The sequence below is a fragment of the Simochromis diagramma genome, unplaced genomic scaffold (assembly GCF_900408965.1).
Source record: "Simochromis diagramma unplaced genomic scaffold, fSimDia1.1 OVJJ01000061.1, whole genome shotgun sequence".
Lineage (NCBI taxonomy): Eukaryota > Metazoa > Chordata > Actinopteri > Cichliformes > Cichlidae > Simochromis > Simochromis diagramma.
The window spans coordinates 959,238-972,254 of NW_024386945.1; the positions used below are offsets into that span (position 1 = coordinate 959,238).

General features: G+C 41.8%; 1 protein-coding gene across 2 annotated transcripts; it reads left to right on the plus strand.

Moving 5' to 3' along the window:
- Positions 1-664: 664 nt before the first annotated feature.
- Positions 665-7,416, plus strand: ttpal (tocopherol (alpha) transfer protein-like). 2 transcript variants are annotated; one of them, XM_040038123.1, is made up of 6 exons: positions 665-769; positions 1,358-1,584; positions 4,404-4,647; positions 4,757-4,950; positions 5,300-5,410; positions 6,725-7,416. In XM_040038123.1, exons 2-6 carry the CDS (start codon positions 1,375-1,377, stop codon positions 7,001-7,003), a joined length of 1,038 nt encoding a protein of 345 aa, XP_039894057.1. In that variant the 5' UTR covers positions 665-769; positions 1,358-1,374; the 3' UTR covers positions 7,004-7,416. The 2 variants fall into 2 exon arrangements, with proteins under 2 accessions (XP_039894057.1, XP_039894056.1); XM_040038122.1 differs by having other exon boundaries at positions 736-906.
- The last annotated feature ends 5,601 nt before the right edge of the window (positions 7,417-13,017 follow it).

Genomic DNA, 13,017 nt, shown 5'->3' on the forward strand with positions numbered 1-13,017 from the left:
ACATCATCGTTAAATTGGTTTGACACAAGTACTGGACATTAGCCTAAAGCTCATATCCATATTTTCTTTCTTTTTCGTCCCCTTTAATTAGACATTTAGTCAATTGCTTGCATTTTTTAAAGAACAAAACACCAACCCCTTGTTGTACGATCAATCCTGTAGTGAAACGAATCCCAAATGTAAAATTTGTATAAAAAAAAAAATCGTCTACCTACATAGCCTCCGAGACGACATGAAGCCTACAGTGGCAAGGAAGCAGCCGCGGAAACATGAAGGTAAATTCTGCCATCTACTGCTTTGAAATGCAATACAAGGATGGTATAACCTGCGTACAAGTATGAGATCATTACGTTAGCCTACAGCTATAAAACCCCAGAGCTATAAAATTACCTGCCTGGTGCTTGAATCAAACAACAGTGTTTGAAAAGTGTGCGTTTCTGTTACTGTTGGATTTAGAGATGTGAGGTTCAGGTACCCAGGTGCGTGTTTATGTTAGTAAATCTTGAAACGGATTAGTTTGTAATTTGTTAAAAGAAAAAGAGCTGGATATTTCAAGATCGCATTTGAATTTGAAACACAACAGGCTCACATAACAGTCACGCTATTAATTTTTTGATATATAGGTTTGCCTAATTTCCGATTAAACTTGAATGCAGCATCGGCATCAAAACAAAAGACGCACGATTCATCGGCGCAGTGCATCACGTGTTACAAAAGCACCAATGAGCTAACGCCGGCTCTGTACCCGGAAGAGGGATTTTCCTGACAGGTCCGTTGTGATTTTTTTGACAGTGGTTTTTGTAGCTTTGATCTTTGCGGATGTTTTCTGAATTTATATATCACTTACCAGCAGCCTTTTAGCACTCTATGTCTGCCATTGAAGGCTACCGTTAGACCCATTTTCTGGTCAGTATTCAGTCATTATCCGGACATATGCTCTGTTTAGGCTCAGGCTGTATTAGCTGAGAATCTCTGGCGCTGTGACTCATTACTGAGTGAATGCATGCAGTGTTTGCAGTCTTGGGTAGTTACTGGAGAGCATCCCGCTCTTGTGTATCTGGGAACATCGTGTTCCCACATCTATTGCTAAACTTAGCTGAAATTGAGCTACTTACTAAAACTGCGCAGTTTGTGAGTGTACCTGACACTTACTGTAATGTTCAGGCACTTAACAGTTTTTATTTTGTGCTGCTGTACATTTACTGTGCAGAGGCAGCTTACTGGTACAAAATATGATAATGACGTTTAATTATTGATAATGAAGGTGTCAGGCCGTGGGGGTATCGCTGTTCTTATTTGAAGTAAAGCTATGGTATTTAAAAGTTAATTCTCCTCACCCGTGCTTATTTCCCAACAGCTTCACCCAGTCATTCCATGGCCGATCAGCATGAGTCCATCGATCTCGGTGGTCCTACAGTGGACTCGTCAGCAGCTGCAGTGCACAGCTGGTTCCCCAGTCCTCCACCACCCATCTATTCCTGTACCCTGACCCCTGAACTGGTGGCCAAGGCACGTGAGGAGCTCCAAGAGAAGCCAGAATGGCGTCTACGGGATGTCCAAGCACTGAGGGACATGATACTTAAGGTAGGGCAGAACAATGATGCCTTACAAAGCAGAGGGCAAAAATTGGAAAGCTTTTGAGTAACATTCAACTGGACCTTTGGGAAGAATTTGAGAAGTGTGAGTAAGGAAATACAGGAAGGAATTTTCAGTATGAAATGTAAGTGTATTCATATATGCCAAAAATAGCCTACATGCGATCGGAAAAATAATCAGTTCTTTTATTAGGCACTTTTCAGGGCATGTTTGCAGCACTGGGGCCTAAATTTCACCTACAATCTATAGGTGTTAATTTTTTCTACACAGGAAAGTGATCCGTTTTATCTCCTCACTTTGAAATGGATCCTTTAGCACTAAAATAGTGAATTTAAATCTCATTCATTACTTTTGGTACATCTGCAGTGTGTGGTTTATGCAAAATCTCAAGGCATCCCAGTGTGCCTCAGCTCGCCATTTGAGAACCACTGTGATAAAACTTAATATGGTACTCAAAAAAAGAAATGCAAGTTTTATATTGTGAAGTAGTTTTTAGTTCCAGTTGTTTGGTTTTAGTCAGTGGCGAGATTGGTGATTTGTTAATTTGTTTAACACAAATGAACTCACTTGTACAACCGAGAACTGGTTCAGTTTGCTGTATTCTCTTGCCAGTGGAATCAGGGCACAATAAAACAGTGTATGCACAGCATTGTTATCAGTGGCACCATGCCACGACTGACTGACGTTGACTGGGGCCAGGCTTTTGGCATTCTGGATCCTGTTGCTGCAGCTTTGCGTGTCCATGAGAGCATCTGATCGTATTGTTCTTGGTGAAATTCTGACCAGACTGAGGTACCGAGTTGAGGTGCTCTAACCTGAACTTGTATTGCTCCTGCAGCAGCGCCCTGCGGCTTTTTCAGCAGGACAGTGTCTGCTTGACATACGGCCTGACACTGTCAGAGTAGAACAGGCCTTTCTGGAACAGAAGCAAACCCAGACACTTCATTTGCCAGCTTGCCTCCTATTGAACTTGCTTGGGGCACACTGGGTCATTGTGTTCATCACAGCCAGTAACCAGTTCACAGCTCCAGGCCACATTCATGCAGGAATAGAGAGCAATTCCTCAGCAACAATTTCCTGACTCTTATCCGGTCCATTTGGAGATGGATAGCTGCCTGTGTTGCATCCAGAGGAGGTTATATCTCCCATAAAATAGCCTGTATATACATATATTATGGTCTTGGTCTATAAACTCTCCTTAAAACACAAACTTCCATTTGTTTTTAGGATAGTATATTAACTTTTAATACCCTAAAAATATAAAGCTGATGTAATATTGTATTATTTGTGTTTTTGAACTTGGGAACACCTGCCATAGCCATTACAATGGTACTTTGAGAACTTTGGCAGGTGTTTCTGTTTTTCTCTGAGGACAGATTTTGTCAGTGCTGTCCCAAATATATCACAAAGCTTTAGACGTTCAGAGTTCAGATTTAAGGTTGTTCTTGAAGGTGGATGTGGGGGTCTGATTCCACGTTGTCCCGTTTCACATCCTTTATTTTATTTTTTTTATGTATTTGTAACTCTCCTACATGACGTTTAGGAAAAAATACAGTGTGTGATTGCACTGTCCAATATTCCAATGACACTATGACCTGTGACAAATGAGTATGGATTTTAACTGCACAGGTCCTGTGTTTTTCTGCTGTAGTGTTTTGATAGCATTAAAAAGCAGTGAATAAAGGTATTATTGAACAAGGCCAAATTTCAATTGTTTGTCAATTAAAATATTTTTTCTTATTTGTTGCATTTCAGCAGCACTGCGGTCCATGTGAATTGTCTTTGTTTGTCTTGCAGACATTTTTTGACAGTGGTTGGAGTCTCATAGAAATAGAGTCTCATAGAAATATGATCTGTAGTTTTGTTATTTCCAGCAATGAGGTGGTCCACCTCTGAATTCTTTCTTTCCTCTTCAGCCTATAGCACTGAAGGCTTAAAGTAAATTTATTATAAAATGTGTGATGGACGTAAATCATTTTAAAAATAAGGTTTTGGTTTTTTCCCCTAAAACGGTGGTACATGTTCTTTATTAGTGAAGGAAAAGTCTCAAAGGTTTGGTCCTTTGAACAAAGAAGGTTCACTAAAAATAAACTGAAGTGCCCATGTTATCAGAATAAAGGATCCTTTTACTGCTGGCTAAATGGTGAATTTCTAATAGTTTAGAGTTTAGTAATAGCATTGACACCTGGCAATAGGACAGATTTGTTTTGGGTTATTATAAGGTGTTATTTTCAAGCAGTTACATTGATACAATTATTCTGACAACTTTTTAAAAGATTATTTTAACCAGATTCTTTTGTAATGATTTATTAGTTCCACTTATGCCAGCTGGGGATTGGTCCGATAGGTACAGTATGGGGTGAGCCCTCCCTTAGAGACAGGCTGAAAAGGAGCTAGTTGAGGTGGTTTGGACATCTGACCAGGCTGCCTCCCAGGTGCCTCTAAGTGGGGTTTTCCAGTCAAATCCTTCTGGGAGAACACCCCAGGGTAGACCCAGGAGATGCTGGATTATCTCTCGGCTGGCTTTGGAAACACCTCAGTGCTCCCCTTGAAAAGTTAGAGGAAGTGGACAGGGTGTAGTAGTACTGGGCATCTCTGCTTAGACTGCTGCCAGTGAAACCCAGGCCTGGAGAAGTAGTAAAGAATGGACAGATGGATGCTAACCAAGCTTAATTTAGCCATTTTTCTCAGTGTTTTATTTTGTTTAGTCAGAAGCCGTATTTTGTTTATTCTAGTTGTTGCCATTCATGACCTTCCCTCTTTTCTTTTTTTTTCAGTTAACTTTTTTTTCCCTCTTGGCTCTGCAGGAACAGCCCAATCTCAGGACACGACTTGATGATGCCTTCCTGCTGCGCTTCCTGCGGGCCAGGAAGTTCGACTATGACCGTGCCCTGCAGCTGCTCCTCAATTACCATGCAGGACGTAAGGCTTGGCCAGAGGTGTTCCAGGACCTGAAGCCATCCACAGTGAAACACGTCCTCGACCTGGGCTTTCTCACAGTGCTGCCACGGCCGGACCCCAACGGAAGATACATCCTCTGTCTGCGCCCAGGTTGGTGTCGGCTTCATCGTCACTGGAAAATTCACGCAATACTCGATTTATCTGACGCATTATTCGTTCGCTCACGATGCACGATTACTCACTTCTAACTGTTTTACAGGAAAATGGAAACCAAATGATTACCCATTTGTTGACAATGTTAGAGCGATTTATTTGACTCTGGAGAAGCTGATTCAGCCGGAGGAAACGCAGGTGAACGGCATTGTTATTTTAGCAGACTACACCGGAGTGGGCATGTCACAAGCATCCAATCCAGGCCCGTTCCTCGCCAAAAAAGTTGTGAGCATCCTCCAGGTATGACATCAAAAATCTAATGTTAGCAATAATGAGTATTATTTGATAAAGCCACTATCTGATGATGATATTCTTATGTCAGAGGGGATTAACTCTGCTAGTTTCACCCTGAGATGGTTACTTAATGAATCACTACCTCAAAATGATTCTTATTTTTGATGATATTGCAGTAAAAAATGGAATTAGTGCAACACTTGAGAAAAAAACTTGTCAGTCACAGCAGCTCCTGAACGCTGCCTGTGGTGTTTTGTCGTGACTGCAGAGTGTCTGATATTTACATAAGTACACAAAGCATGTGTGAATCATTTGACAAGGCCCAGCTGTGACTGTTTTCTCTTCTAATTCACAGGATGGGTTTCCGATCAGAATCAAGGCCGTTAACATAATTAATGAGCCGCGGATTTTCAAAGGGATCTTTGCTATAATTAAGCCGTTTCTCAAGGAGAAGATGGCAGAGAGGGTAACTATTCTTGTACTGTCTCTGACTCTTTTGTTTGGAACAAAGGCCCGCTTTGAATCGTGCCCCTCATTTTATTCTGTAGCCTGTGTTTCAAACCGATAGTCTTTTTCATCTGTGAAACTGAAAAGCTAAGCACGTTTCCTTTTCAGAGAAATAAACCAAAATGGTCAAACAGAACAACAATTTTTCAAAATGGTATGGTAAGCCTTGTGTTGTGTTCATTAAAACGCATAGTAACACATCTGTAATTAACACTGGGGTCAACAAAAACAAGCTGTAAATGCAACAGTGGCATATTATCCGTTTTTATGTTAATATATAAGCAAAAACAACAGAAAATCAGCAGGTACAGTCAAAATAAATAGATACTAGTTTGGATATAGTAAATGCACCTCTGTGTTCAAATTTGATTCTGTGCATGGCATTTAGTGGTCAGATTATTTCATTTTTTATTTTTGCTCACAAAAGTGGCTTCTTGGCATACAAAGGGTGGTCAGCAACACTTATCACATTTACACATGGCCAGCCCCCATTCCAAGTCTTCTTCTTGGGCATGTGCAGGCAGCTTGCAGTGTGAGTGCCATTTTTAGTTTGCTCAGTGGACGCCCTTTTTTGACCACTTTCACTGTCACTGGTGAGTCTGAAAGTCTCCTTCTAGGACCATGCTGTTCTCAGACAAAATATCCTCAGTTTCTAAGCTCAAAAGCAGAATGTCAAGTGAGAAATGAGACCAGGAGCGTTCTCGTGATTTTTATTTCAACAGTGACTGGGTTGTGTGATGTCCTGAGGCGTGTGAGGGCGAACATCCAATAGGATCGACCTATACCGTTGTGCGTGCCAGCACGTTATCCGGTGCCAACATAGAGCACATTAAAAACACAGGAGTTATTTTGGCCTGAACCAACACAATCTTTTCTCACCACCTGTCCTGCTTGCCAGATTTGGCTCACTGAAGCTTCATACACTTCCATAAAATGAGAGTCAAGTTAACACTGCAGGAGGCTCAGCGTGCATTGCAGATGCAGAAGTACAAAGGGACAGAAGTAGACTTCCTCTGAGGGATGTAAAAAAAATAAAAAAGCTGGGCTGAAAACAAACGAACAGAGATGCACGAGAAGGTGTTCTTGAATGTGAGGTTGATTTTAATTCCTGAACCTTTTTCATAAAACATCTCAAGTATGAACATGGCAAAGGTGAAGCTTTGTAGGAAGGTGAAAGTTGAAGGCAGTTACCTGATAAATCTAAAATTACATTCATCACATCAAATATTAAAGCTGCAGGTCGCTGACAAGTCTTTGTCGTCTTCTTACACAGTACATCCTCCACGGTTCAGACCTGCGCTCCCTGCACCGGAACATCCCACGATCGGTCCTGCCAGAGGAATACGGCGGCACCGCGGGCCAGCTGGACATGAGTGCGTGGTCAAGACTGCTGCTGGACTGCGAGGAGGAATTTGTAGTGGAGTTCTGCCAGCCGGATCCACTAGAGGGCGTGGTGCTTCCAGAGTCCATGCTCTTTGAAGGAGAGCAGGCCAGCGGGCATGATGACGACACCTTCAGGGGGCTGCGCTCTCAGCTTTACTACTGTTACTGATGTTCGCTGTAGTCGCAGAGCTCCCATCACTGAGAGGACATTTTCTGTTTCATTTAAGAAACACGTGTGTAGACTTTTACAGGGCAAGTTGCCAATATTATACATGATTTATTTTACTAAGTAAGCACTTAGGTGGTATAGTCTACTGTTGTTCACATGTAGCCCAGCATTCAATCATTCATCTAAGGCAGCTCCAGGTACTGGTTAAGATGCTTTTTTTTTCATACATTGATGCATGTTCAGCCAATATTGATGACCTCTAAGAACTGATTATCGGTGGGGTTTATAATATTGGTTCACAACAGATTTTGCTTGCCATCCATCCATCTTTTCCTGCTTATCCGGGGCCGGGTCGCGGGGGCAGCAGCTTAAGCAGAGAAGCCCAGACCTTCCTGTCCCCATCCACCTCCTCCAGCTTGTCCATGGGAACACCAAGGCATTTCCAGGCCAGCCAAGAGATATCTCTCCAGCGTGTCCTGGGTCTGCCCCGGGGCCTCCTCCCAGTAGGACATGCCCAGAACACCTCACCCAGGAGGCGCCCAGGAGGCATCCTTGTCAGATGCCCGAACCACCTCAACTGTCTCCTTTCGATGTGGAGGAGCAGCGGCTCTACTCTGAGCCCCTCCCGGATGGCTGAACTTCTCACCCTATCTCTAAGGGAGACGCCAGCCACCCTTCGGAGGAAGCCCATTTCTGCCACTTGTATCTGCGATCTTGTTCTTTCGGTCACTACCCACAGCTCGTGACCATAGGTGAGGGTAGGGACGTAGATCAACCGGTAAATTGGGAGCTTTGCTTTTACACTCAGCTCTCTCTTCAGCACAACAGACCGGTACAGCATCTGCATCACTGCAGCCGCAGCACCAATCCGTCTGTCGATCTCTCGCTCCCTTCTCCCATCACTTGTGAACAAACCCCCAAGACACATAATCTCCTCCACTTGGGGCACGAACTCGTCCCTGACCTGGAGTTCGGCACTCCATCCTTTTCTGGCTGAGGACCATTGCCTCAGATTTGGAGCTGCTGATTCTCATTCCCGCCGCTTCACACTCGGCTGCGAATCGTTCCAGTGCAAGCTGGAGACCATCACCCGATGAAGTCAACAGAACCACATCATCTGCAAAAAGCAGAGATGATGATACCACCCAGGTGAAAACCCTCTGCCACTTGGCTATGCCTAGAAATTCTGTCCATAAAAATTATGAATAGAATCGGTGACAAAGGGCAGCCCTGGCGAAGCCCATCACCCACTGGGAATGACTTATTGCCGGCTAGGCGAACCAAGCTCTTGCAACGGTTGTATAAGGATCAGTGTTCCTTGCCATTTCTCTAAAATCCTATTTTAAGATCGGGGACCAAATCCACAGTCCTCCTTTTGTGTTTAGCTAGGGTGGTGCAGTGGTCAGCACTGTTTCACGTTGGCAAAAGACTCTCCAGGTTCAAACCTTGTTTAATATTAAGGGGTTTAATATTCTCCCTGTGCATGTATTGCCAAAGTCAGTTGGAGCAATCTCCAACCCTCTCTGCAACCCTGCAACTCCTGTGAATTTGAAATGCAGTAAAGAAAGTGGTTGGATTGATACATTTAGTTGACAATTATAGGTTGTCTTCCAATGTTTCTCTCTTTAATTCACATTCCACATGGAGATATCCTCACATATGAACTTAAAAGCTTCAGGAGTCTTAGGCTGGGATGCTTTCTACAGTATTGAAATGGTCTGCTTCAGGTTTGTTCGCAGTACTAGAAATACTCCTGAAATACTATTTGATTTCAGCGAGCGTGCTGCCAGGTTAGAGCGTGCAGGCGGCAGCACACATGATGCCCACTCACAATTTTATCTGCATTATTCACACATTGCTGCAATCTGACATCACTTTTTGTACCAGGGAACTGGCAGTTTAAAGACCAGCCAGTTTGCTATTAGCGTGCATCACACACAGTCTTAAGTCCCAGAAAAGCCCCACGCTGCAATGCATGTTTGAAAATGGCTTTTTTGATATTGGACCTTCACTGTTGAGTAGCACAGAAACGCTGCCTGGGGAGGAAAACGCTGTAACTCTTGAAGTCATCCTCTTATTTGGATGATTGAGCAATGAAGGCTCGTAGCCTTTCTGCATCATATGAAGACTGTGGATTTTGTCCTCAATCTTTGATAGCAGGCTCCCTACAGCAAGGGAAAAACTGCTTTCAGTGTACACGTTTTTACCAGTTTAACAGCATTTAGGTTTCTGCGTGCGCTGCCATCTAGTACATTGCCTTAAATGATGTTGGATTTGGTTGACAATTTTGTGTGCACCAAAACTCATATTTGTTCTCATCAGGACTCGTCTTACATGAGAGTGGCTATACTTCATCGCTATAAAGGACAAGAGAAAGGACAATGTCATAGATTTACCCAAAAAAGATTTAGCCAAATATGTAACTCATAGAGTATTTCAGAGCCTTTGTTTAGCTGATGGTTACGTTTCCTGGCTTGACTCTTCTAAGAGGATTATCTTTTAAGTTCAGATAATCTGCCTTATGTTTTATTTTTTTGAAACCCGTTTGCCTGTGTTTCATCACACAGTCTTAACACAGGGCCGTTCCCGATCGCAGGGGTCACACGGGGAAATATAGAACATTGAGGCCTGACTTTACAGACCTCCAGTTTGCCAAATTGTACACCAGGCCATGTACAGAAATGTGCAATAATGTTGCATCTGTTTTCTTGCGGTAAAGCTAACTTGCTTTTGTTCAGTCTTTTGTATTTTTATTTTAAGCATGTCTGACTATAAGCTGTGTTGTGTTGCAGGATATTTGTTGTTGTGAAGACAGTAAAGGAAAAGCCAAACAGAGAACATGCTATTTGTGTCTTGTTTGTTATGTGGATGCTGTTGTTGGCATGCTGCAGGCTCTAGGGACGTTGCGGGTATTTTCACAACATAATTGCATCTGTCTTGAGCTGAGTTTCCCATATTGGATTCATGGGTCTCCAAAGACGCCACAAAAGCAGCGCTGGGAGAAGCATTCTGATCTTTTGCTTCGGTGCACTAACTTTAGGACAGTGAAGTACTCCATTGCTTGTAATCAGAAAAGAACATACAAAGTACTCATTTTTCTTCTCAGATTGCCATTACATTTATATTTTTGGAAAACTCTTAACATTTGAGAAGCATTTTGAAGTTTCCATTCGTCTAAGTACATTTTTATCAAGTTGTCACATGATTTGTGCCAGACTGCTGGTCTTTCAGTCTAATCTGTCATTCAGGTGAGTACTAGAGTACCTGTATCTGTCCAGTGTTTCGACCTCCACGACCATGATGTTGATGGGCATAGTCCCAGTTTTTTTCCTTCGGAAGTCAGCCAACATCTCTGACATTCAGATGGAGGAGGTGATTTCATCCGGACCATTCAACAAAGTTCCTTACCAGATTCCTGTGCTCTGATTTCCGCCCACCCTCAATACACCCAACCAATGCAGTGTTGTCAGAGTTATCTACCTGTTTCAGCATGCTGCACTTCCACAAGGCTGGTAAGCAAACTGAAGAGGATCGACGCTGCATTGGCTCAGCTCAAAGTTGAAAATATTCAAATTTGGGTAAAGTTTACTATTAATTTTCTCTGAAACCTTACAGTTCATTGGGCTGTGAGCTGGAGGGGAAAGAGTGAGGGTAACCCAGAGTAAGAATCCAGTGAAATATTTGCGTCACCTCTTAAAGTTTGTTATAACATTAATAATACAGACAATATCAAAAATAGCAGTCAGAAAATATTTTTTTAAAGTTATTATTATATACTTAAGTGTCGTGTAAGAACATCAATTCATTCATATGTATATTTCTAATATTTCAAAATTCGAAGTGGATTGATTAGTAAAATAGTGACAAATGCCAGGATACAGAAGACTCTCGTGTTTCTAAGCCAGTCGGCACCCGTACCGTAATATGCGTAAGAACGGTGCAACAACGTTGTAGGTGCGGCTGGGGGTGCGGCTAGCTTGACTATGACTTCGCATGTGAGGGCTCACTGAATTACTGCGAGAGATAGCTGAAGGATATTGACGACAGGCGGAGCAAAATGTTGTAGTCCAGCAGGGTTTATGTACACAGCACTGTTGCAAGAGACACTTCTAGAAACATACCACATCAATGAGTGGAAACTTACATCAAAGCACATTTGCACACTGTTTTTCAAACCAAAAAGGTTGAGATGTCAACCATATGGGCAGCAGCTGGGTCTAGATGGTCAGCAGTGAGTGAACTTTCAAAATAAAATACATATTACACATTTAAAATGGTACCTCAGAAGTAAACGCTACTTGTTCCTTACAGCAGCAAATGTAGAGCTATGAGTACATTTTTTTGGATATCCTGTTTAGCGACAGTAGAGCAACACTGAGGATGAAGATGGCATTTAAATATGCTACTGTACCATAACTGGTTCTTAATTTTTTATTAGGTTAGTCTGGGATTTACAGATTTAGTTTATAGAATATGTATGTATTTTAGACAATAATGAAGTATATCTTTCAGTAAAAATCAAAATAACTTGTGGCTTGTGAGCCTGCTCGTTTGCTGCTGTACCTCTGCCATCTGGAACGAGAACACAGAACTCATTAATTTCTTTTCTCTTCTCTCTTTCATAAGATTTTAACTTTATTTTAACTCTGCACAACCCACACTGTTATTGTTGCTCTGCTGTTTCCATGACGCTGGTTAACTGAGTGAGACAGTTAAAGGGGCACTGCACTGATTTTGCATATCATGCTCAGTTTAGTCGTTGAGAGATGTGAAAGCAGTTGGAGCTTTCAAAGGTTACAAAAAAATATTTGAAGGTATTGTTTTTTATTGATTGTTGCGGATGGAGCTTGAGTCACTTTCTGTTTTTAGGTTATTAAACTGCAGAGAAGTGTTGACTAAAAACAAAACTGATAATCTGGCAGTAGTTTGACAACACTTTAGTGCTGAAGATATAGCCACACCCCACTGGTTAGAAAAAATATTTTAGTTTTGCACACCTTAAATTTATTTTTAGTTCATTCCAAAAGCTAAAATACTATTTTCTATAGCTTATCACTTGTGCTTTTATTTAATCCATTACACCGGACCCATGACTAGGTTGTAATGCACCATAGTAATATATTTTTCTGTTATAGTTTTGCATTAAAATAAGTATACTTAAACAATGTCATACATTATTTCTGACTACCTGGACAGGACAACAAGCAATACTTGAGAAATGAGTGGAGATTCAGTTTTGATGGCCGAGCAAGAGCTATTTTTAAATATCCGAATGATTAGGAGCGACTGTAAGAATACTAATTTTTCTTAAATGCCATTTTAGGTTATTAATTTTAAACAAATTATAAAGAATTAATGAGGAAATTGCACAAATTTTGATCAGTTGGTCGAAAAACCAAAAAGAGTAGTAAGGGCTGGGACCACACCTGCATCCTATTTTTCATTTATTTGCTTGGGTATGTGGCTCATATGCAAAGGTTATATTAATACGCTGCAGCTGCATCATGGGGGAAGATGAAATTCAGTAATTTAACCGTCTGAGCCATTATGAAAGTGCAGTACTAAACTGGCCTGCAGAGTCATTTTAATTTTCTCGAACACCCAAAGTAGTGCCAGTTTATTAGGTGCTTAAAGGAAAACACATGTAATGGAGTGCACCGCTACCGCAGACTACATCACCCAAAACGATCAGATAAAAAAAAAAAATCAGCTGTCTCAACACCAAAAGCTGAAGCCGGGAATGTTTGTATGTCTACATGCACAATAACCTCTAGACAGTTTGCATCACTAATAATCCTTCCACGCAGTATTTACTTTAAGAAATAGCATGAAAAACATCTGGGGCTTTCCTAAATCTCATCCCATGAGGTGTCTGCTGGTTTGATGTGCAGCTAAATAAAGGTTCGGTGACATGAAAGCTAGAAGAACCCCCCCTTCCTTTTATAAAAAAAGAGAGAGAGACGTCTAATCTGTGGGTGTTTTATCTTCGGAGCGCAGTGTGGTTTTGGCTCCAG